The following is a 26,822-nucleotide window of genomic DNA, read 5'->3' as shown; positions in this document are numbered from 1 at the left end:
GCCATTTCTTCCTTCCTCTCAGGAAGAGAGAAAACTAGCAATTCTGGCTTCCCTTTCCCTGGATACATAATAAACACGTAATGGCTCTCTCCTACCCTTTTGCCTTGCGGCTAGACTGTATTTTCCTGCATTTTGTTTCTTGGTGCCTGTGAAGACTTGCCTGAGTAGAATTCCAGAGTTTAAAATGATGCTTGCCTACTTTTTTTTGCTCGTGTTATTGAATTCTGTGAGTGTATTCTGAGTTTCACAGGGGAAAAACAGTCCCAGAGTGACACCTTTGCACTAAGCAATTGATCATATTTAGCAAACAGAAAAACCAAAAGAGTGAGAAACGTTACTGAAGTAAAACTTTTATACGAAAATATATAAAATAGCCATAATCCAGATAACTTTTACAGAGGCAAGAGAAACGTGCCTTAAATGACTGAGTTTCAGATAAACCTGTGTGCTGCTTTAGTTCTGACCAATTGTAGAACCGTTGGTTATATAGTGTGAGTCTGCTCAGTGATGTTGTTCTACCAGTCCTCCCAAAAGCCTACTGTCTCTATAGGCTGGATTATTCCCTCAAGGGCAGCTGCCCTGTTTTATACACACATTGGGTGCCAGTCTTGGACTCTGAATAAAATATCCAAATTATTTTGTAAAATTAATTGTGATTAAATTTGGAACCCATAACTTGAAATACTCTCTAGTCACCTTATGAAAATTGTGCAGTATAATAGTAGCTTCACAGTGAGGTTGACTTTGATTTCACCTGCTACAGAGGAAAGCCCTACACTCTAGAAGAGAGAGGATGCTATGAATACATTGTCATGTGATGCTAAATAGGATTTTCAGAGTAATTGACCCCGTTAAGATAAAACTATACCAAAATACGCAGTAAGAATACTTGGGTTCTAGTGCTGTGGTTATAGAAAGTTAGTGTGACATTATCTGCCTGACTTAGAGCAGCTCTAGGGATGGTGTTGGGGAACATAATAGAAAGGCTCCAAGAGACAAGTTCATGGAGAAGGTCTTTCTGATCATTTGTTGGTTGGCTTGAAGACAATTGTGATTTTATTTTAGTTTCAGTTTTAATAAAAGCACTTGTTAGATCAAATTATTTAACTGCTACCACTAAAGGTTTTTTTGCTTCATCCCTTGTGTGAAATTTAGTGGCTTTTCCCCTCTGAGAAGTCATTCAGGCTCATGAATAACCCTAAAACTGTACTTTTTTGTTTTGCCATTTGACAATCCAAATGAGCTTGTCAGAGGATCATATGAATACAGAATGAGGAGGAGGATATAAGACAGACAGCAAATACAGCAAGTAAGGACTCTCTGTCCTTGAGCCATTCCATGGAAGAGGCATGTGGGTTTGTGAATGGATTAGCAATAAACCTTGAAATGTGTTATATGTTCATTTGCACTATGTATAGTCAACATTTTATGTTTTATCATTGAATTTGCTCATAAGGTAATTAGGAAATGAAACTTAATCAACAGCAAAAAATTTAATATATTCATACTTGTTTCCATTGATATACTGTTGAGATAGTAAAAATAAAACTAATAACACCAGGAATTTCAAGCCTGTTCTGGTATACGGTATCATATATCCACAATGAGTGTCTAAACATCGATGAAAGGATGTTTGTGAGCTTTTGCTTTTGAGAGTTATTTTCTTAAGTGAATACTTAGAGATAAATCAGGAAAGGAATGGCCATTTTTGCAGGTGTTTTGTTTGTCAACTGTTTTAATTTTGTACCGGGTACTGATGTCAGAAGATCATTAATCTCTGATGTGACCTCTAAATATTCTGGCTGTGGTTTCACTAACAGGAACTTTTCTGATGTTATTCCACTGAATTCAAGTAGCCAAAGTTATTCATGTCACAGAACATCTTTGTATTTTCAGATAAATAATCGTTTCACACTTCACAAAGAACATGAAGACACCCTTCTCCACAAAGGAAGGGAGAAAGCAGGGAGGGAAAGTAGGTCCTGGTTCTCTTTTGAAAAACTGCTGGTGCTTTGGATCTCTGTCTGTAGTTCTGCAGCTTCCGCGAAGGAGAACAGAAAGTTTAATGAGGCTGACAGTCAGCTGAGATGGTGCCGAAATCTGGGGCAGGGGGGGTAGCATTTTGGTTTGTCAGTTGTTTTACATTTAGTGGGTTCAAGGGGGGAGATGTTGTTGGTTTTGTATTTTTGAGGATTGGGGGAGGTGTTGCTGATTGGGGTGCTGGGGTTTTTTCCCTGTAGCAACTGCATTGTGAACAGGATTGTGCCTTCCTAATAATCTTTGGAACTTTTTATGGCTTGTCAGAGCATGTTTCTATCCCAGTTTTGTTAGCAGCCTTCTTCAGCATACCAAGAAAGTGATGAGTAACTGTGGCAAAATAACAACGTAACTAATTAAGCCTAGTTTTCAATGGATTTGTGTCCTTTGACCTATCCATATTTTCACTGCAGTATCCTTGTCCCTCACAACCACCAATTTTCACAAAATCCGTTGAATGTAATTATCTTGGACATCTCTGGATCTGTCAAATTTAGCTTGGTTCAGTCAGTGAGAGAACAGTGCTATTTCCGAGGAAAACAAGTTAAAATACTAGCTAAGAAGTAGGGAGCTTTTCCAGACCTATTTATATTTGACATTATTTCTTAAAGGAATTCCTGTTTTTGACCAGAGAATTCTGGGGAAAAAAAATTATTAATAAAATATTTTTGGAAACAGCAAGAGGATGGAATGGGTGCTGGTTCATATTAATTTTAAATGCAAGATTGGATTTTGTCTTTAAATATACATGTGCAGTGTGAATTATATCTCTGTGAACAAAAGATCATCCCAACCATGTGAGAATGTTAATGTCAAGTAAGTTTGGATTTCTAATATTAGAAAAAAATAGAAATTTCAGTCACTCCACCTTCTTTTGTCATCCTTCTGCATCTGTGTAATGTAACATACTTAATCACGAGTAAACATAAGAAAACTATAATTTCTAATGTCTAGAAGCCATTATTTTAGTAACATAACTAACTTATCAACCTGTTATTTATGATTAAGTTGGCTTGCAAAGTGGTAATATTAAATAACTGTTAAACTTTCTTTTAATTACTGTTTAGTGCCCCAGGACTGTTGTAGTTCATTTTTAGGCACAGAAATTGAGATAATTCCCTCCAGACTGATCTTGCTGTCTTTATTTCCTGTGTAACAAGTGTGCATGCCATCACTGAATGGGGTACAATAACAGAATTATTCTGAATTTTCTTTCTTTTCCACTCTCTCCCTTTAACATAAAGAGTTAAACCAAAAAAAAAAAAGTTGTTTGTCCTAAATGTTCTTACTGAAATCCATTATGCATGAAAGGAGTCTGAGTCCATTTGCAAGACCTCTAAATGAACTCCATTCATTCTGTGCTTAGAAATGTCCATTCAGCCAGAAACAGACACAATAGTTACAACCTCATTTATTTTGCACCAATACCATCATATTAAAAGTGAACCGTTTGTTTTGAAAAAGTATAGTAATTTTTCTATGCTAGTTATATAATTCTTTAATAAAATTACTTTAGGGTTTGAATGATGTAAAATTGCCTATCTATTCTTTGCCCATAATTGCAATGTAGTAGCATTGCAGTCATCTAAAATTCTTAAACTTCTTAAAATTCTAAAAATCTCCATGAAGATTTTGAAATAGCTGTTTTGAAAATATAAGTTCACTTAGCTTGACTTATTTTCATGTAAAACAAGTTACAGAGACATCTATTTCTAGTTAGCTTGGAAATTAAGCCAATTAGTGATCATAATTAGTGGCTATGGAAAAAATAGATTTAAAGTTTTGTCTTTTCAAACATTGAAACTTTGTTTGCATTTGGAAGGTAAATTATTTATGATATGCATGTCAAAATTGTAGGAATGCAGAATTTCATCACTTTAAAATCCACGAAGATAAGTCAAGAATTCACTACTCCACATTTTGTCTGTCTTAAAGTGGAAACTGTCCCATTGTGATCAGCAGAATTTCATGATCCTCAGGGTGTGATATCAGACCGTATTACATCTCAGTTTATATGACTTGGAGTGTTGAGCAAGACTCATTGGTTTTCCTTCTAAGGTTAGGAATGAGCAAAAATGATAAGCATTTAGGAGAACCTGGCTTGCCTTACATGCAAGTGGGACTTCCATAAGTTGTCATTCTTGCATGCACTATTAAACTTGTGTGAGAAAAGTCTGCAACCTCCCACGAGCATTCTCTCCCCAGTTCAGGTGAGGGAAGCTCTCTGAAAAGAACCTGAGGTGGTTGCATTTGTGTCCTTTTCCTGCCAGGCTGGGTGGCCATTTGCATGTGTTAATTGCCTAACATGCAGATAGTGTTCAGTGTAGAAATAAATACTGTTGGAGGGAAAGAGAAAGTTGAGAGCAGATACAAACCAGAAGTCCTTTATTTATTTAGATTCAGCAGACCCTGTTCCAGTAGACTGTTCAGGACCCTTTTGAAGGCAGTGACGGAGCCATTTTCATGCCAACTACTGTTTGTGGCACTCTGGCCTTTAAGTACCAATAATCAACTTGGAAGGAGGTGACTGTGGTAGCTGACTGGAACTGACTGAGCATTTCCTCCAACAAACTGTAGAAAATACTGTTTGTGGGAAGTGTGTGAGTGAGGGTGAATGGGTGAGGGGCTCACGGCAGGAAAAACAACTAACAGGAAAGTGTAAGGAGAAACATCATCTCCTTGCTCTCAACCAGTTCTTTATCTGACAGTCCTCCTGCTGGTTTGCTTTTCCTGCTGAGTCTCCTCCTCCTTCCGTCCCCTTGACATGCAAAATACACGTCCAGTGAATACCTACACAATGACAGTAACAGCACTTTGTTACTGAAACTCCCTGCATTCTGTAACTCTTGTGTCGAGTTCCATTGTTTTGATTACTGCTGAGCTTGACATTATGTGAATCGCACCTGCAGTATGGCCTGGTCTGGGATTGTACAATGCAATAATAACTTGAAGCTACCAGGAGTTCAACAGAGTAAAGGTCTCAGGATATGCTTTCCATAAAGTAAATTGTTTTTAAAGTTGTTTGGGTTTTTTTAATATTTTCATCTGTAGATGTTACGCTTCTGTGTGAACATTAAGTAACATATACTAATTTTCCACAATGTGTGTTTTCTGTGGATGATTTTCGACCTGACTCCTTAAATCACTTCTTTACAGTTAAATGCTGTTGATTTTGATGGAGTTTTTTCTGATCGACATCAACATTCTCCCAGTTCATGTATTTTCCCAGCTTAGAGATCTGTCAGTTCACCTTTTTTTTTTTACTGTTGGGAAATGAAAATTGAATAAGAAGCGTCTGTGACCATATATTAAAAAAAAAAGAAGCAAAAATTAAGAAGAATGATAAAATATGTCCCTCATAACTCACTGCTGACAACTCACTTCTGCTTTTGTTTGTGTAGGTACTTCCCACCACGGTGGCTATTCCCACAATGCAGTGGTCCACGCATTACAAAAATGTGGCATTCGTCACATTGACACAGCAAAAAGATACGGCTGTGAATCTCTCCTCCAAAAGGCCATCAAAGAGAGTGACGTGAAGCGAGAGGATCTCTGGATAACTACCAAACTCTGGCACAGTGATTACGGCTATGAAAACACAAAAAAGGCCTACTTGGAGTCGTGTGAAAGACTTGGCATTGAATATCTTGGTATGAATGTTTACATACAGCTCATTTATTGTGCCTTCCATGTGAGTACTCACAAAGATGAATGAATTCCTGAAAAAATAGATCACAGAAACCAAGTTCTGCCTTTATTTACACATTTGCAGTTTTCTTGTTCTGTTTGTTCTCTACAAAGTTCACATGCATACAACTGAGAGCAAAGAGTTTTTTCTTGTTGCAAATGTTTTGAAACAGACCAAGGTATATTTTGTAAAGGTATATCTCATTGTTAAATTCCTTGAGGAACAACTACAGTAGTTTTATATATTTTGCTAAAAACACCCAAAAGCTACGTAACAAGGATTCATAAACTTTACAATAATATATTGGCAACAGGGTGACAAAAATGCCTGTTTTCTTCTGTGGTCTGTTTTCTTCTTCTTGAGGAGTGGGAGTCCTTTCTAAAACTTCCTTTGTAGGTCTATTAAATTTGAAATTCAGAATACTGCCTTTGGTTTGGTCTATCTGACACAATATACTTTGGGGAAAATATTAGAAGTATTTACAAGACTTTAGAAAACTGAAACTAAATCTAACTAACACTGATGCACTTTCAAATTTAACCTTATCATAAACTTCTTTTAGTAAAAAATGTGATATCGGTACTCCCTTATTAGATAGGCAAAGAGCTGCCATAGTGATGCCAATTAATTCTTTGCAACAGGCCATAAGAGAGGAGATACTTGACAAAAATAAACATGATATTTGCTTCTTCTTCCCTAGCTGAAGCAATGAGAAGAAAGTGGATGTAGAGGAAGGTGAATTTAAAGTAATAATCTAAAATAATGACACTGGTGGAGATAATCTTTATGCTGATACTCAAGAAGCAATAGACCTAACTATCAAACATTGCCTGTCAGTGTCCTGAAGACCTTCATTTTGTTTCTTTCCTCACCCTGTCCCCATTTTAGGAATAAACAAACTTTGATGAGGAAGTCAACAGCTTTTGTGAAGTATGAATTTCGCTGAATTAGTAACATATAATATTAGTGGCAACTGTGTGGTATGTTTACTGGCTTTTTTTGCTTGGGTACTTTGCAAGGTGAACAGGGAAAAGCTCTTACATCTGTTAAAGACCGATACCTGCATGCACATCTTTGGCTTCATTCTTTCTGGAAATGTATCCCTTCACTTCCTCCACAGGTACAGAATAATGCAAATTTAATTAAGATTTCTTTTTGTCTGTCCCGTGCAAATGCAGGTCACTGTAATGAGACTTTCATAAGCCAAGTTTCAAGCTTTGACTATCTCCTTTAACTTGAGAAGTAACATTATTCCTCCTCTCTGCTTTCTGCTTGTTATTTTGTGTTTGCTTTCTTTTTTCTTCTGCTTGCTCTGGTACTGGTGCTGAATGTTGATGAGAGGAAAACTTGACTCACTTCCAAGAAGTCTTTTTCAGTGATTCCTTCCAGTACTGTAAGTTGTTTTTATTTTCTCAGGTAGTAGGCTGATTGAAGTAGGTGCTCACACAAATACTGAGTTTACATATTGCTGCTAAGCAGAAATACCTGAAAGAAGGAAAGGAATATCTGAGAGCAAGAAATGCACTAATGCTGTCACCATGTGAGTGAGTCCTTGGATTGGCATAAAGAGAACTTCAGTTTGTGAGATGTGTTCAGACCTCAGACTTCTTTTGCTCATATTACTAAGGCAAACTAAGGGAGTATTACAGCTGCCTGTCCAATTTGTCTCCATACTAGATTTGATCCTTTTTTTATTCTTGTTTTGTTTTTTTAATAACCTCACTCACCTTCCCACCTTGCTTCCACTGATATGGAGATGTCTGAAAGATTTCTAAAGCTCTTCCCAAACCACTTAGTCTGCCATAGTGACCTAAATCAATGCAGGCTTCAGCTTGCTTTAACTTGACAGTTTGTGAAGTGTGATGGCTTTGGAAATACTTGACAGGCAAGTCACTGATCTGTATATGAGGATGGTGACCACCATGAGAAGGATGGGATGGCAAGTGGAGCAACAGTTTTGGCTACTGGGGTTTAATCTCTCTTGTACCAACTCCACAGTTTCTATTAAGCACAGTGTGATCTGCACTGCTCTGAGAGAGATAAGGCTGAGTTCCATCTTTTGTGCTGTTTATGCTGGGAACTAGACCCTCAGAGGAGGTACAATACCTGGAGTGTTTCACGGGTTCATGGAGAGCATCCTTAGGGAGTCCTGTACCTCCTGTCTGAAAGCACTCAGCTGGAAGGTGCTACTGGAAGGATTTTCAAGCAAAATGAGGCAGTACCTTGAAATATGAACCTTTCAAGTTTTTTCAGGAATGCTTAGAGTAAGAGCTTTCTGTTGGAAATTGAGGCTTATCACAAGTCCAGCAAAAGTAATTAGAATCCAGAAGATTGGTTTGAATATAAGGCTATAAGCTTGTAGAAATAAGGTCAAGATATCTGTTTTCATTCATATCTGCCTTTTGTGTCCCTTTTCTGCTGACCAGTCTGTACCATAGAGAGGACCTAAAATCCATGGCAAAAAGAGATCTGGTAATAACAGGGCAATTTGTGCCCAAGCTTATTTAGGAAAGTAAATTCTTTAGTTGCAAGCATGTGTTAATGCTGGCAGTTTTTCTGTAAAACAGGAGTGTGAAATAATGATCAGAATAAATCAGAATTTCCTGATTTCATTCTATGATATTAACCATGTATGGTTAGTTCACAGCATTTCTGTAGATACATGGTTCTCAAAGAAAACCGAAATATCCTAAATAAAAATCTTTGATGTTAGATCTTTATGTTGTAGGAAAAGTTAGTAATTCAGAAGACTACAGAGAGAAGAAGCTGCAGGAGTCCTGGCAGCTAAATGTTCAGCTCAGCTTTTTGTTCCTGTTCCTGTTAATTTTCTTGAGGATCCTTATGGATTACACAGTCCATCTATACAGACTGAATTAGAGACCTGGGAAGTAATCTCACAGGAGTTAATAAATCTGTGCATTATCAGTATATAGGCTGCCAGCTGTTGAAACAGATGAATTGTTGAAAGCAGTCACAGCTTTTTAAGAGAAAAAGTACTCCATGTAAAATATGTGTTATGAAGCCTTTTCAGTAAACACTTTTGAGGCAAATGGTACTAGGAGAGCAGTGTTCCAGGATTTTTATTTGAACTGGTAGATTATATATCCATGATGTGCTGGAACTTTGTATTATTTGTGGGCAGTGGTTGTAATAGATATTCTGCTCCTTGCATTTTCTAAATGTGGTCCTCAACTAGCAGACACAGTAAACCAGTATGAAATGGCAGCAAATCTTACAGGTTTGGCAGTAGCAGAATACATTCCTTGGTGTTTGGATCTAACCTCCAAAATAACTTCTTGAATGTGATTTGTGGGTTACGGAATTCATAAACAATTTTATTTTCCTTTTGACTGTTCGAGTTTGTCCCATTCAGGCAAATCTGACCTATCACAAATCCCCAACTGGAGCTGGACAAATGCACTCTCAGCATATTCAGTGTAATAGATGAATCACATGGAATGGGTGTATTATCATAATTCAGGTTCTGTACTGCTTCAAAACACTTCGGGTTTTCTTTTTCACATTGATCCTTGTTCAATGGAACAAAACAAAAAAAAATACAAAAGATTGAGTGGGAGAGAAAAACACATCATGTCAATACTAAGTACAGTGACTATTGAGAAAAGGAGGGAAAATAATTGCATTAAGATAGCTGGGAAACATTGAAAAATATTCTTTCGCTTTTAGATGTGATATAAGACAGGACTTGTTCTTCAAAACTACATTTGTTTTAGTCAATGTGGACTTTTTTTTTATATTGTATTAAGAATTTCAATAGAATTGCAAACTTTATTTCCACAACAACATGCTGTTGGCTTTTAAACCTACTTTTCAGGGCCATTTGATTGTTGATTGTAGGTGCTGCAACCGCTAAGTAATAAGCCATTCTATTTTAAATGTATGTGTGAAAGCAGCACTGTGCCTTGACATTTAAATGAACTTCAGGCCTTCGCTTACCACTGCACCATTGCAGATTGATTTTCTTCAGAGGATGTTTTAAAAAGGTGTTAAGTAAAAAAACTGAATGTTTGGATGTTTTTTTCTTCTTTCTCAAGTGCATCCTTTACTGTGAATCATGGTGGATTTTTCAATTTAAGATTATTTTTGAAAAATATATGGTTGGAGGACATCTCAAGGTGTTAATTTAATCTTTCCCATGCTACAAAGCACAACCCCATCGTTCTCAATACATAAAAATGTAGTCTGTTCTTAAAAACCTTCAGTGATAAAATAACACATTTCTTGATTACTAAAACCTTGAGCTATTTCAATAAATGATTTAAAACTAATTTCTTGCCTCCAAAATGAATTAAAGAGTGTTTGTGTTCTCATAATCTCCCAGGAGGGGAAATACTTTAAGCAAAAGAAAGTGTGTGTGGGCGTAGGGTGTGAATGTGTGTACAAATAAAGATGAAATCATAGACCTGGGTTTGTGCAGGGCTTACTGTTTTTGTTGGCCTGCAGGTATCATGCAAAGTTTTCTAAGAGATGCAGTAGAAGAAAGCAGATCCTGGCTGTGCCGGGGGTGCTTTACCCATGACTGGCACAAAGACTATTCTGCTCATTATCTGTGAGATAAGGGACCTTTGCCCCACATCTTTGGGGAAAACTTCTTGCAGTCCAGAAGAACTGTGCTTTGTGATCCAGTAGAGGCTTTCTAGCCCTAAATGCATATATTTCTAAATGTGAAGTAATTTTTATTTCAACAAAACCGCTAAATTAAAATAAACGTAGTAGGATGATATAGACATCACATACCTGGTAACATCACCTTTCTAAAATAAAGGGTTAACAGCTAATCATGTTTGCACTGAAGAGGCCTAAGACACTAGTACAGGGAGGGCTGACGTGTTGCATTTTTTTTTAAATGTCCAAGGCCAGAGATCTTTCAGTTATCAAATCTGTTAAGTCTTTTTTCTTAGAGTGCTTGAGTTTCTTGGACTGAGTGCAATGCATCTCTGTATATGGAAATCCATGATGTAGCTATTTCTGTGAGCATTTGCAAACTGTCGTGTCCAGCTGAATAATCAGGCTTTTGGAGAAGTAGCTTTTGGTGAAATTCTGCTGAAGTTTGATTATTTTTGCTAAATGATGTGTTTCTGCATACTTAAGCAGTTCTTACTAGTCTGGTTTGGAGAACATAGCAAGCAGCAATTAAAGATACATAATTCCATTTTTATGTGAGGTAGGCATCAGATACCAGTAACTTACACCTACTTACATGTGACATTTGCTTTATCCAAGCAAAAAAGTTTAAATTCAAACATGGCAGTCTCTGTGCAGTAAGTACCACCAAAGGCATATAATTTTGGATCAAACCAAACACTTGATATTAGCAGTTCCTAGTGCTAATCCTTGGGTTTACGTCTAATATAGATCAATGGAAATTTCATTGGCAACAGAATTTAAGTAGCCCTGACTTTTGATCAGAACCTCACCAAATGCTTTATTAGTTCCCAGTATTAGTTTTCAGTTAAATGTCACAGAAATTGGTATTTATTCCAATAGCATGTATTGGTATTTATTTGTATTTTAATAAATACAAGTTGTTTTCTCAGAGCAATTAGAGAAGAAGTAATTATTCGTGCATTGGTGATGAATAAGACTGCATATGGAATTGGAAGTGGATTTTATGTATATAAGGGCAAAGAATAAGCAACTTTCTCTTTAAATGTGATGCAAATTCAGATGCTCCAGATCATTACATATGAGTGATATTTGCTTCCCTGAGCAATTGTATTTAAAAGTCTAATGTGTTATTAATATTGGAAAGTGCAAATTTAGCTTGTGATTTTTTGTGATACATCCAAAGTAATTTTTTTCTTCATACAATTGTAATGTATCTTACTGTACAAAACTCTGTACTGTTCTAAAATTTGTAATCCAAGTAAAGTACTCTTTTTAACAGTGTTGCAGTGATGTGCCAAAATTGGAACTGGTGTATTATAGAGAATTTCAAGTTACCTTTTCCTCTTAAATTGAGGTTGAGTTTGTATTTTTACAGGTGGAAAACTAATATACCAGCCCACTGGTATAGTAATCATTAGTGCAGTCCTTAAATGGGAATAAAAAGAATTATTTTTCTTTTTTTTCCCGCCTTTTTTCATTATTCACAAAGCAGAGGATTTGTATTTTCTCAAAGAGGTGCTGTAAATGAATGGTGTGATGTATTCAAAGAACAGAAACCTCTTCTCACTGAAACAAGTTGGAGGTTTTTTTATTTCTTAACTCTGTATTTGAACTGCCATAAAAGGAATATTATAAAGTACAAAGAAAATGGTGTACATCTCAGTCATCTCTTTATTTTCTTTTGCTGTTTTTCATCAGACTAATGTATGCAGCAAAGGCCAAAACCTGTTTGACTGGGATGCCTACTGTTTAATCTGGAGTTGGAATTTAAATAGAAATATAATTGTTTTCCAAATATGTCTTAAATTTCTCCTTCAGAATGTCTAACAGTGTCTACAAACTTATGAAGGAGTTTAGGTCCTGTCATTTTTGCAGTTTACATAATCTCATTTGAAACTCTGAGTCCGATACATGTACATTTCTCACTTTAATTTATGTGAATTTCTGCTGCCCTTGGTTGTTAATGAGATGTTATAGAATTCATTTATTAAAACTAAATGGATGTGTGCAGTAATGACCATGGAGTAGTATTTGTAACTATTACAGTGATAATGTGTTGGGGCCATTATGGAGGGAAAATGCTGTTTCACATGATTTGATAGATTTATTTTTTGCACACTTTACTGACCAGTCTGGTTCTGTTTCTGTTTTAGATCTGTATTTAATGCACTGGCCTGATGCATATGTTCTGGGTAAAAGCAATCGAGAGGTCCGAGCTGAAACCTGGAGAGCAATGGAAGAACTCTATGAGAAAGGTTTTTCTTGTTACATCACTTATCTCAACAGAAGGAATTATTGTGCACTTTGGGATTTGGGGAAGTCATAGTGAGAGATGTTCAAAGCTTAATTTGAACTGGGTGCTCATATTTCAGTGGAATTTGTGTGTGTAAATTATGAGAGTCTCTTTGGAAATTGCAGTGTTCCTTGTAAATAATACATTGTCAAATTCTGTCCACAACATCAATAATGGTGTGCATACTTTCTGAGGAAACCTACTGATTGCATTAAAATCTATATGCCACTATAGAACACTTTTGAACACTACAGAACACCTTTGTAGTAACCTCCTCTGTGTTAAGTATAAATCATGCCAAGTTTTACTTCTTTTAGATTTTTTTTTGATTGTATGATGCCATTTTCCAGTTTATTGTGGTATTTTGTAGTTCCATTTGTGTTTTAGAAAATGTTCAACAAAAGAAAATGGCTAGATGAGGAGCAAATACTGAACTGCAGATTCTTTCCTACTAACTTTTGGAAAAAATTTCAAAGAAGGGAGCTATTTGCTCAAGTTCTGATAACTCAGTTTTTGGTGCATTGCAAACTTCAATTTATGTTCATAGCAATAGGAAGAGTAGACTGTAGATTTACAAGGAGGATTTTACTCCTGAAGTATGTAGAATTATTAGAAATGGTGTCATGAGAGAAGATCCTGTCGTGCAATTTTTGGCCTGTTTACAGCTTCAGAGAAGCTCCACAGCTGGGGAGAAGACTTCTTGGAGTAAGTAGTCTAACACTAACCCAGAGTTACTGAAGTAGTGATTGCAGCAGGAGAGTTGCACAAAGACAATTACAGGCTGTGTGTCACTGCCAGCTTTATCAGAGCCATAAACCAACTTCTCCTCTTACACTTCAACCCTTTGTTTACTTTTGCTCTGCCTCTGGAAACGCAGAAGTGAATTATCTTTGGTATATCTTTTGTTCTTGCTTTTTGTATTAAGCGTAAGGGAAGGTGCCAAAAGTGTTTTCTGCTGTGTAAGGCATTACAACATTCAGTTTTTAAAGAAATGCTGCACTGACCTGATACTTCAAAGCATCAATGACTCTTACATCCAAAAATGGATTATTCCACAAGGTATTTCATCCTTCCATTGAGAAGGTTTTTTTCTCAAGAATACTTAAGGTAGTGCATGTCATTTGTGCCTAGATATGGCATCTTAATTTGCTGCAAACAGGTTGTATTTTTCACATTCTATTATTATTCCTATCGGCTTTTTTCTGCTTTTCTATATGTCTTTGTGATCTTTCCTGTCTTGCACAACTCTTTCTTTCTCTATATATCTTCCTGATGGGAAAGAGTATGAGTTATTCAGTGGTCTTCTAAGTAAGACACTGGAAATACTACTCCTGGCCACGCAAACAGAGGGAAAATTGCTTTTAATTTTTGTTCCTATGCATGATAACTCTTTACAGACATTCCATGTTATATTTATTTTTCCTGAAGTTGCATTTCTTCAACAATTTTGTCAATTTGCATGTTGTTACCCTCAGTCTTTTTCTGAATTTAAACATTCTGTAGACTCATGATCTGTTTAGCTGAGCATGAGTTTTCCAGCTCTGGTTGTCTAAATTACCTCAGTTAGATCATATACAGGGGAAGGAAAATTTAATAGTCTTGTTGAGTCAAGTGCCTTAAAACATTAATTTCCACACTTTTGCTTTAGGGCATGCAGACTCTGGATGTCCTGACCATAAGTATGTGTTACGGAAATGACACTCAGACATTAACCACTCTGGAGTTGGAAATGCAATGATTCCTGAGCAAAATGTTAAATAATTTGTTTGCATGGTTAACCACTAGGTTTTCCACTGAAGATTAAACACTTGCTGCATATCTTTGTGACTTGCTATGTGTTACGTGAGCAACATGTTAGCCTTAGTATGGACTCAATGGAGGATTTGGTCAAAGTCCTTAATTGAGGAAAAACATAAAATCTTCTTTTATTGGGGGCAAACTTGTAAGTTCTTTACTAAATAGATGAGTTCTTTGTCTTCTCTGAACTTGACATTGGTTCAGGTAGTCACTGGTTCCTGTTTGCAATTCTGTTACTTTTATTTTTTTAAATGTTTATTCTGGAAAAAAAAATGAGTAGAAACTAAACACAGGATTGAAAATTTAAACAAGTAATGTGCTTCTACAGTCAATTCACAAAGGTAATATTGAAGTGATTGAAACCCACTTGCCTAGTGGGTTTAGCAACTAACTGCATCCACACTGAAGTGTGTCTGAAAGTGCAGAGAATAATGGCTGTTCTCTATAGAAAACAAATTAGTTTGTGTTATGGAACTGATAATACTTTTATGGTACAGAGCTGTCTGCAAGAGACTTATGAGATGGTTAAAAGATGTCTATGTTGACCTAAGGCTTTGATCTGGCTGAATTTAACAAGATTTTCTTTAATCACTTCTCTGTATTCACAGATGGTTTGAGTGCAGATACTTGTAAATCTCATTCTTCAACTTCAATTTAAATCCAGGTTAATATTTATTCTGCAAAATTCTACTTACCTGGGGCAAGAAACATTATTTTAAAGTAATGTAAATTCTTAATAGTCGATTGTTATGATCAGTTGCCCTAGGAGTAGAGTAAATTAACTGCCAGTACTCAAGACTGTAAAAGTCTTTAATGCAGACTTTTTTTTTTCAAAGATTATTTAGATTGGTTACATTGGTCAGAAGTGGACACAAGAAACTGGAAATATGGACAATTTAAAATGAGAACCTGAAGAGTATTTGTTAGTGATCTGGTTTCTCTCTGGGGTTGATTATTTGCCGTACTGCAGTTTTGGGCTGCACTCCTTGGATCCAGTGTGCTTTGGAAACTAAACAGAACTTGGTTACTGCCCCAAGGATGGAGTCCAAGGAATACACTTGAAAGAAGTTTTCATGTGTTAGCACTCCCACCCTTGTGCTTGAAGCCACCATTCAATTGCCTAATTCAACTAAGCAGCAAAACTTTAGGTCAAGAACAATTTCTTGGGCATTTTTCTTGAGATTTTTCACAAGGGAGACTTCCACTGATCAGCCATTGCAACTTCTTTGTATTGAGAATTAGGAATGGGGGAGGAGAATTATTATTTTCTTTACTGGTTTTAGAATTTTAGTAGGTATGTGAAAGTATAGGATAAAGGCAGAGAACTCTAGACATATGTCTTTGTTTAATAGCCTTGCTTGTGTTTTCCTTTAAAGGCTTATGGGATAAACAGCACTTAGGGAAAAAGAAGGAAAAAAATTCTAAAACTTGGTCACTGAGACATTTGTGTATAATAACTGGTTATTTCTGTTGTAACAGCTGAAATCAACTAGGATTCTTGTAATATCAAGGCTATGGTTTGAATTTTTGTGGTCTCAAAATTGTTGTTTTGGGGAATTATCCTCTCCAATACCTCAGAACAGAGGCCAGGCTCCCTACAGAATCCATTCCAAGATACATACATTGAGTCATATATTCCCTTGACAGCTGCAGCATTCTTGTATAGGCATTTGTGTGCTGGCAGATGAAAGCAGTGTGGCAAGCTGCTTTGACATCATGAATAGTCATTATATGTGCTCACTGGTAATTGGTCTGTTCCTAGCAAAGTGACCCTTTCCATATGCAGCGTCTTTAATGACCTTGATTCTGGCATTGTGGCTAGCCCATCATCTTGGAAAGCTTTTCATACACACATGCACATGATTACTCGTCCCTCTATCTAAAAATGCTGGGAAGAATGCGGGCTTCCAGCCAGCTTTTGCCTGAAGTTGGCAAGAGTGGTAACGTGGTGGTTGTTCTGGGTTCAGATCCCGCTCGGACTTGCTGCCATTTTACTAAGAGTAGAATTGCTTATCTTTTTCATGTTAGCAATGCAGCTTATGCTGAGATGAAATATCCTTACTTACCTCAGAAATTCCTTAACATGTTAACATATGTTTTTGTTATGATTATGTGCATGATTCAAAGAGAGTCTTATAAAGAGACAGAAATTGTTTAACCCAATAATTAAAGCCGTGTTACTATGTTCTTGGAAAAAGATTATGTTTTGCTTAATTCCAAGTGAGAGAAGAAATCTAACCAACCTTAATAATATTCTTGTCCTCCTCATTGTTGGGCACAGGCGAGTTCAATCATCATCTTTTCTTTCTCCATTTTCTATCCATTCTTAAAGGTACGAGTGAGGTTTCAGTGAACCAAATACAATTTTTTGGGTAGGTGGCACAGATTTCTAGCACATCGTTTGCCGGATGGCATATTCTGCTCTTATTCTACTGAAAAATTACTTTAAATCTATATGTATATTGTCAAATGATGAACAACTGACAATTCAAACTGTTGTGCTGCAGCTCCACAAAATGTTTGCCTCAGGAGTGTTTATGTTGGTAGGAATCATATGTGTATGTGTGTTCATAAGTTGCGCTAAAGTTCTGATAAGTAAAAGCAAGTAACTAATTTGCCTAGCAACACTTCTTTTTCACATTGTGGATAGTATTCTGTCTGTACAGATGAAGATGTCTCGTGGGCTTGTTATTGTCAGAAACACAGTTCAAAGATGTGTTTTCATGGGTTGGAGGTGGTTGCAGTTGGTGAGGATGTTGGTTGCACCACACCCTGTTGATCAGATAAGGCAGCAATAAAGACGTAGGAAAAAAAATCGCTACACTTATTTATGTTAAAGATCATAAAGAAATCTTCATCATTTTCAGTATCTTATTTAAAAAAAAAAGAATTACCATAGAAGAAGTCCTTTTGGTGCAGATGTAAAAGTGGGAATTAATCTAAACGTGCATTAATGTCTATGCTCATTTGTTTTGCTCTTTTTTCTTTCTTATGTTAACTTCATGGGTAATTCTATGTGTAAAAATAAGCCCTCAGAGGACATTGTTTCATGATTTATTGCAGTGTATGATTTGAGCCTTTTCTACTAGCAAGCAAATCCTTTTTGTCAAAGCTGTAAATAAGCAAGCTAAGCAAGAAGATTTAAAGCAAATGTACACATTTTTGTACCCACACAGAGGTGCCTAGAGGTCCCAGTGTGAACACAAGAACTCTTGTGAAGAAGGCAATGTTGAAATACCTTTCAAAGGAAAGCCCTTGTCCAAAATAACTTTTCGTCTCAATAAATAATGTACATGATTTGAGGAAAAGGCATAAGTTATCTGTTTTGCATATGTTGAATTAAAGCCTTAGATTCTTAGCTATTATAAATCAGTATTGCTTTACTGACATCAATTAGGTTGCTGTTATTCATACCAATTGGGAATCATTATCCCCTTTGATATGGAAATTCAAAAAGTATCCCAGTTCAGGAAACTGTGCCATTATAGTTACAGAGGGGACACACTGTTTAGAATCTAACTATGTGCTCTCTGTAATGCTTCCAAAGTGCTACATAATCCAACAGCCTGTAGGTAGGTGGCTGAGTTGCTGATAATTTTGATCACATTTTTCACACCATAGTGTGTGGTGGTAATATTTGCTTAAGGTATAATGGGATTCATTCTGTACCATGTTGCTTTTTCAGTTTTGATTACCCAGATGTTTATGAGCAATTGCAGAATGTTGTAGATATAAAAATGTCTTTTCAGCCTCTTGTTAAACCTATGTTCTCTTCACAGCATGATTTTACATGCTTAAACTGGAGTAAGAGAATGGAAAATCTGTAAGAATTCCTGTTTGTCTGGTTCTTTTCAAAACTGAATTCTTTTTGGTGGATTTTTTTAATCTGTTCTGGTTTTTAATGTAACTGTAGAATAAAAATATGTCAATGTAACTAAGATAGTGTTGCATTGAAGTAGTCAGAATGAGCAGCCAGGGTCAGAGGCAGCATATATTAAGCCAGTATTGCTGCATTATCCTATTGAGTTAGCCATTTAACAGTTGTGTACACTGAATGTTTGTAATGAGTTTTCAGTCACAGAAATTGATAATTTGACTTCTATTCATACCTCCTCTCCTGTTGTCCTCACAGTCTACCATGGTTCACAGATGATCTATAGCAGGAGTAATGATCATAGAATTGTAGAAGCAGAAAAGTAATTTTAAGACAGATAAGCACATATACTGTGGCAATGAATGGGCTAAAAAGAAATCCTTTGGGGGAGGAGGTATGGCTTCTGTGTTTTCAGTTTTGCCACAGTCTTCCTGTGTCTCAGACAGGACACTTCGCCTTTTGGAGTCTGTGTGTTTTAGCCTGTGAAATGGGAATAAGTGTTACTTCATAGGTTTAGAAGTTAATTCCTTATGGATTGTGTCTAAGCATAGTCTGCTTTATTTATCAAGGCTTTGGTTTTCAGTCTGCATGTGGGGCACACTCAGCCCACAGCTCTGATTTAGGAAATTGTGCTGAAATCAAATCTTGTATGGTTTCTATGGGTAATGTGATTTAGCCCCAGAGAAGTTCTTAGCATGCATATCAGAGAGAATGTGGACCTTTCTAACCTGTGTAACCTTCGTTAATAAAGTTACAGTTACTGTTGTTGACCTTTTGTGAAAAGTAGATCCATTTGTGTTTTTATTCTGTGGCCTGAATAGAAGATAAAACAGAATGGGCACTGTTCGCTGGACGTGGGAATTCTTCCTTGCTCTGACTCATGTAGAGCAGCAGGGAGGGGGAGGAAAACGGGCTCCACAAACCTGGTATCCAGTTTTGTAATTTAAAAACCCTTTTTGATCTGAACTTTGTACATTTCATATTTCAGAGGGTATTTAGAAGTCTGATAAAAGTCTGTAGTAGTGCTGGAGAAAGATAAGGCTCACTATTGTACTAAAACAGCGCTGTGGTGCCAAGACACTAAACTTATGCTTTTTTGTTAGAGGAGTAACAGTGACTGTCAAACTTTGTATAATTTGGTATTATACAGATTAAAGGAAAAAATACCCAATCATTCTCTAGATTGCCATAAAAAATACTTTAGGCTTAGTATGCAGCTATATTGCAAACCAGTGCTTCACAGCATCTGGGAGAAATACAGTGTGGTGAAATTACCAGTGGGGTGGAGGCCAAGATTTTTTTGTGTAGAATAGAAAAGATCCTTACTTTTTTCCCATTATATTCAATCATTATCCTGCCAATATGTTTTCTGATGTGTCTTGCGGAATTTCATGATAGGTTTTCAAAGCTGGATGAAATTTTCTGTTCCACCATTGTGGTCAGTCAGTTTTTAGCATGCATAAAAGAAGCAGCATTGCCAAGTTTTTCTTCAAGCCTATGAAGTCAGAGTTGCAAGGAGTAGGACAAAGCCTCAGAGCTAATGGGGAATTGCAAACTCTTTGTTTATTGCACCTGGCACTTTCTCAAAATCTGCTTTGTAGGGGCCAGACCACTCATTTCCTCAAGCAGATAAGGAGGATGCTTTCTCTCCCTGAGTCAAAGCTCTGTGACTTTGTAAATAAGTCAGGATAAATGTATATTTTAAGGGTACTTTCTAGAGGGATTGTAGCTAGCACATTGCAAACTTTTATCTCGGAAAGCCTGAACTCCAGGACTAGTTAAACTGAATAAGTTAAAAAGAACTATAGACTTAAACACCACATGCTGTCATAACAGCTAAGACATGAATTGTGCCTGAATTGTCTGAAATGAGATTTTTAAGCATACTAAACAGGTATTAAAAAAACCCAAATGCCTGCCCCCCTCCTCAAGAGCATTCTAGTAGTTTTGAGACCCATGGCAGAAACCGGGGAACTTACCTGTTTGAGCTCTGTCAGGAAATGTGCACCCCCCACACCCTCCAGGTTATTTCAAGGCAGTAAGTTGGGACAGTTTTACACAAGTTTCTCAATATGTAGTTTTTTTATTTCTACTATTGATGTGATTTCATGGATCTTGTTTGATACACGTAGTCACAAGTGTTGGTCTGTCAGATAAGCCCCAGCAGTGAACCAGACCTTCATTTTCTTGTCTATCTTTTTTTTAATCTTCATTCTTAGGAATTAATCCAGCAGATGTAAATGTGGAAATAATTCTGTGTAATCTTCTGCTTTAAGACAGTCGTTCCGAGATTTGGACAATGCTGAGCAACTGTGTTAATCTTCCTTCAGGCAAACGGAAGCAATTCTCTATAGAGTCGAGATTGATTGATTGTTGAAATTTAAGCTCTATTTTTCAGAAAATTCCAGTATTTTGAATTCATGTTTCCACCATGCATTAAAATAAGTTTTTTTTTAATACAGTTACCCTGTGCAATTGTTTTAATTATTTTATATTGTAATTTAATGCAAAAGTCAAAACACTTTAACTTTCATGTATTAGACTATAACTAAAACCAAAACAATGGCATTTAAACAAAGGGTTCTAACTTTACCAAAACTAAATATGAGTATTTAATGACAGTCAAATGTTTTAAGCATATTACCCTAAAAAAAAAGTTTTAAGAAAATGCTGGTTCTGCAAAAACATTGAAATTCTAATTATTGTTTCTCTGTTTTCTGTGAAAATGTTTACTTTCTTGGCAGTTTTGAATTCAGCTTTGTGCGACATCACTGTAAACACATGAATGCTGTAATACTGATTTTAGCAGGAATGGCTCAGATGGCTTTTAACACAAAACATAAGTAACCTGAAATTTCTTGTTGAGAAATCTAACTCGATGGAACAGACTTCGAAGTCTCCTATGAGAAATATGCTAGAAGCAAAACATCTTAGAGCATACTGTAGGGGGAAAAGAATGGAAGCTTTCTGTGCAAATGTACAGGTTTGATAAGCCCTTTCATATTCATTGTCTGTGATTGAATTTTGTTTTATTTCAGCCTGAAATGAAAGCTTTGTTCTTCAAGGGCAATAATGACATGGGTTTTGTAACTCCTTAGCTTTCAACAATAGTGTATAATATTTTGGTTCACCATTGTGTTAAAACCATGTTTTTCTAACTGCTGTGGCATAATGATTTATTAGTGTTGACACTCAAGGGTTGTTTGTCAAAAGCTAAGGTTTTGCTCCTTCTGGCAGATTACATACAAATTATGCAAATGACTATAGTGCAGATTTTAACCTAATTATGTTATACATCTTGAACAATGATAATTTTTGTAAGGGAAAGATATCTAGCACTTTAGTTGCTAATGTATTTTTCTTCTTTTGGTATTCTACAAAAGAAGCCACATTAAAAAGTGATAGTATATGTTATAACAGGTTTTGCTACTGTGCAGGTTATCTGCTTGTGCTGCTAAAGTATATGAAAGCTGATTTTTTTTTTCAGGGCCTTAACAATCTCTTTATAAGAGTTAGCAGTAAACTGTAGTTTCACTTACAGAATTTCCGAGAGGACTAGAGAAATTTAATTTCTTTCTTTGTGTATAGATGCACACATGCCTATACATTTTATAGAATTGGCCAGCTCAAATAACTACTGGATTAACAACAGTAATCAGAGTTCTGTGTTCACACACCTTGAGACAGGCTTGCCATCTGTAGAATTACAGACTGAAATGCAGATCAAGTCAATCCAGACAAAGTTCACCTACTGAAGAAGTTAGTCTGAGTTGTGGTCCACACAATCCACAGCCCAAGGAGACTCCTACTAGCCTAGCTTCCCTACCAGCGCAGAATAAGGACCAGACTGTGCCAAACAAGTCAGGGTTGAGGTGTGTATGTGGCAGGCCAAGACTGGGAGTTGTCCTTTATTATATCTGAGGTTTGAAGAAAGACATCTGATTTCAAGTCTGTCAGCTCCTAATTTATACACATGCATGCACACTTAAGGCTTATTTTAAAAAATAACCTTCACGTCACCCAGGTCCCATTTAATTTTATTTGCATGTCAACAGGAGCTGAGAAATCTAGCTACATTTTAAGCTTCGTGGTTCTTGTTAGACACTGCTCATTTAATGAAGATTTTACACCGAGTTTTACGTAACGTCTCGCAGTGATCCAGTAGAAGTATAAGCAATGTGACATAGTTCATTTGGGCTGCGTGTCCTTGTGTTGTATTGCTCGCACCTTATTAGTCTTCAGCAAATGTTCCACTTTTCTTTAGTTTTGGCAAGCTGCTCGGAACACCATTTCCTTCTTTTCATTCTGGTGGAGTCCGATTGTTCTTTGCTTACACTACATCAGCCTTTCCCAGAATTTAGCCTGGAGTTTTTATACACTGGGGAGTTTCCAGTGTGTTTAGATTTCCTAATGTGACTGTGACAGAACCATACTTTCAGATAATACTGTCAAACTAGATTTTGGTGCTGTTTTTCTGTGTTTCTTTGCAGTATTTTGCTCTGCAGAAATGATGCGAGCAATCATTTTGTCTCTTGAAAGTGATATTTTTCAAATCATCCTCCCAAACAGTTAAGATTGTCCCAAAACTTTTTCTTGTTCTGTTTTTCATTAGGTTTGTGTAAATCAATTGGCGTAAGCAACTTTCTTATCAGCCATCTTGAGCAACTAAAGGAAGACTGTGTCATTACTCCACATGTTAATCAGGTGAGTGGATAAATGTATTTAAAGTATCTGAGTTTGGGTTTTTACTTTGTTTTTTTGGTGAACCTCCGCACCCCTGTGTCTGAAAGGCTACACCCAAACTAGCTTTAGTCATACAATTTCTCCTTTTTTTAGTATGTACATACTGAAAACCATTCAGGAAGATGACCTGAAGGGGAGGGCAGTCCTTCCTCCTATTCTCCACCCCAGTTTCTCCCAGGCTACTTGTTTGTGTCTGGTTTTACAACACAAACAAATGATCCCTGTGGCAGTTTTTGATGATAAAACAGTCAAGAAATAAAATTCGAGGAGCACTGAACATATAGCATCTCTAGAGAGAGCAGGATTTTGGAAAGCCTGTGTTCAAATGCTTTTGTACTTCCTCTAAGCAACACCGAAAGCCTCAGGTAATTACATATCCGTGCAAGGCTGCTGTTTCCCTTGCTCCCCCCTTTATTTCCTATTTCAAGATCACATTAAATTCAGTGAACTCCTTGTCTAGGCAGGTGCTGTGACAGCCCTGGCAAAATTTTTTTTGCTGCCCTAGGCAGATATAAAACGGCCACCTACATACCGGCACACTGCCAGGGCACTTGACAACTCTTCCCTTGTTGCAGGTTTCTGCCTCCAGCTGTGCTGGAAGTTCATGCTCCCATTCCTACCATCTCCTGCCAGAGAAAGTGTGCTTGTGCTAACATGGACGTGGGAACTGGAATGGATGGAGTACAGGCACATGCTTTTTCCCTTTGTACAGGTGGTCAGGATTTCTGGCAGCTGTTTGTGGTTTAATGTCTTTAACAGCCATACAAAGGTTGCTCAGTGTGACCGTCAGAACCAAGCAGCTCTGATTTTAGCTGTCCACTAGACGAAAGGTTACTAAGGGGCAATTGTGAGTAATGTTAAATTAGCATAAACTCATATAAAATAGTTAAATTCAGTTACTCAAAATTAGCCATTGAAATATGTGTTAAGATGGGCAGGCTGATGACTTTAAGAATCAGTGAGTTTTCCAAGGTTCAAAGTCTTGCTAGAATTTGGCACAAGCTGTTACTGCTTTTTAAATGAGAGGAGTTGTTGTGTCCTACTAAATCACTGCAAAGAAAAAAAGTGTATTCTTGAATTTGTTTTGAAATTTCCTCTTACTCACAATGTCCAAATGTTACCAGTCTTGCTGTGTCAGTAGTATTCATGGAGACAAGTTGTTTCTTGGTCCTGTTTGACAGAATTCTTTTTCTGTGGCTGAAAAAAAGGAGACAGAGTTGAGGTGGTGGTGATACTGGGGGGTGGGAGAGTTATTTCTTTAAGGTGATGCACAGCAATGTTCTGATTTTAATACAACAACCACCAACGAAATACCCATGCCATTGCAAAGTGCTCCACTTTGAACAGTTTTGTTATAGCATTAATTTACACCTTTTAGATTTATAGAAATCTTATAAACCATACTTCAGGTTATCCTCAGAGTATTTATTCTGTTTCTTGCTTAGTGTTGGAGAGTTATTGTGTCTGATGGTGAGATTACTTAAGCACCATCAAATAACTAATGAATTCCTAAATTCAAATTGGAACTGGAAATGCTGTATTGAGTTCCTATTTCACTTTCCACAGTTTATAACACAAATTTTTTGCTATATTTATGCATTAAATAGTGTGCTCTTTCAATGGACTTATTTCTAAATACAAAACATTTGCAAATAATCACTGTATACAAAGTCTAAATATGTAAAAAAGCAACTGGAAGAAAATCACTTCCCTTTTAGAATTTTGGGTGTTCTTCTTACAATTCCAACAGTTCTTATGATGCTAAAATTGAAAGTTGTTTTTTCTGTAAAGAGGAGGAAGTAGGAAGGCAGGAGAAGTAAGCAACACGTCTGTTTTACAAACCAAGTGTTAAGTACTGCTTTCTTCTCAGTTCCTGGAAAAAAAACCCTGATATCATTATGGCTTTTGAAGAAGTAGGAAAGGCCTGTCTTTTCAAGAAGATAGTATTATTAAGGTATTTATTACTAAGCAAGCACCTTTTAAAATTACAATATATTATTAAAAGTACTGCTAAACACTGTGTGAAATAATGGAAAATGCTTTATCATATAGAATGAATCTTATAACCTACAAGTTTCAGGTTTGTGTTCCAGAGTTTGTAATTGACTTGGCAGTAGTAAGTTTGGATTTATGCTCAAAGAAATCTTTGAAGTCTCTTTGAAGGCTCCTGGGCCTGTCACTCATTAGGGGAAAAAATACATTTTGTAAGTATTTAATTAATATATATGTTTCATTTAATAAAGTGATACACTGAAAGCAAATATAAACTGTCCCTCTCTGAATTCCCTGTAGAAATGCTCATCATATTTTTTTCACTCTTAGAGAGGTGCTTATTACTGTGTAATACTTCAGAGAGATTTAGCAATGTCATTGATATTGCCATTAATATTGAGCTCTATTGTGTAAATTTGTACAAGGTAGAAATGTATTTAAGGCATTAGCAAACAACACCTTTGTACATAAACTCACCTGAACTGCTCCTCTATAGAGAAAATATTTATAGGCTTGTATTTCAGTTTTATAAAGAGAAATAATTGTAAGACTCAGCATTCCCATTGAGAAAATTACTGGATTCCAGATGCAGGGAAACCTTACCAGGTGAAAAGGATCCACAGCAGGGTGGAAAGAGTAAGGCTTTTGTGTACCATCATCCAAGGTATGACTTTCTAGGGCCATGTGTCAGGATTGTTATTAGACTCAGCTTTTCCCCATTTTGCTATGACTTGAAAAAAACAGCACTTCAGCTAGAGATCCCCTGTGGGCCCCCTGACCAAGTAGCAGCTGTGAAAAGTTCTGTAATGTGAACTGCAAACTGTTTTATTTAAAAAAATGCCAGTTTTTACACAGAAATCACTCAGGGTAGAGTGCCAGAAAAGATCAAGATCTTCCTCTACCACCATGTGATGGACAGCCCTCGCCTCAGAAAAGCTTGGTGACTAAAATGGCAAGGGTGGGGCAAGGCAGGAAGTAGGAATTATTACTTTGAGGGGAAGCACATGCTGGCCACTCACCTTATGCCTCTTGTAGCTCAGGATCCTGGTCCCTTGCATTCAGGTGCTACTAGGACCTTCCAGAATGTTTTCAGGAAAAAGAATTCAAAAGTGCTTATTTTATTGTATACGTTTGATTATTTTAGTAATATATTTAAGAAGCAAAATACTTGCTTGCTACTAACATAGAACTGCTTGTGCCAAAACTCATTTCACAAAATTTGGGAGACTCCTGGTTCAGTGAAAGGCAGAAAGTGTAATCTTCCCAGGTGGGAAGTAGTTGTTGCTGTGTATTCGGCTTGTGAAGGAGGCAGGGGACGTCTCAGCATGCTGCTCTTGCTTTAAACATGTCTGGTATAGCCTGGAACTGTGCTGCCTAGAATCTTACTAGACCAGCAGATAAATCCTGCTTACAGTTATGTTAGTAATAAATGCCAAATAAGTCATATGATGCCATAAGGGCACTGCAGATTTTTCAGCATTTGATCATAAATACATCCTTCTTTATTTAATATTTTCTAAGCCACAATATTTGCTATACTTAGTGTAAAGAATGTCTGCTAAAATTGCTTATTATTATTATTGTAACAGTCTAGTAGTACACCCTGCTTGCTCTTTCCTTTCTCCCCTCATAGTTTTGCGTAAATACGAGAATATTTTGTAGTCAGCTCAGGTGCAAACAAGTGAATAATCATATGACCTAAACACTGCTCTTACACGTATAAACATGAAATACAAAGGGTACTCAAAGGTCAAGAAACATCAAAGGTT

At 36.6% G+C, this 26,822-nt stretch overlaps 1 protein-coding gene across 1 annotated transcript in view; it reads left to right on the top strand.

The window, feature by feature from the left end:
* The window catches only part of LOC113998257 (uncharacterized oxidoreductase ZK1290.5-like), a 45,850-nt gene that overhangs the window by 9,889 nt on the left and 9,139 nt on the right, over positions 1–26,822 (top strand). The window contains 3 exon segments of the mRNA XM_039378332.1: positions 5,439–5,687; positions 12,508–12,609; positions 22,931–23,022. Coding sequence (XP_039234266.1) covers positions 5,439–5,687; positions 12,508–12,609; positions 22,931–23,022 — 443 coding nt within the window.

This window comes from Pipra filicauda, unplaced genomic scaffold (genome assembly GCF_003945595.2).
Source record: "Pipra filicauda isolate LSUMZ 115617 unplaced genomic scaffold, ASM394559v2 scaffold135_size2527700_pilon, whole genome shotgun sequence".
In the NCBI taxonomy this organism is placed as follows: Eukaryota; Metazoa; Chordata; class Aves; order Passeriformes; family Pipridae; genus Pipra; species Pipra filicauda.
Note: the sequence above shows the minus strand (reverse complement) of the source record. Positions and strands in the feature narration are given on the sequence as shown.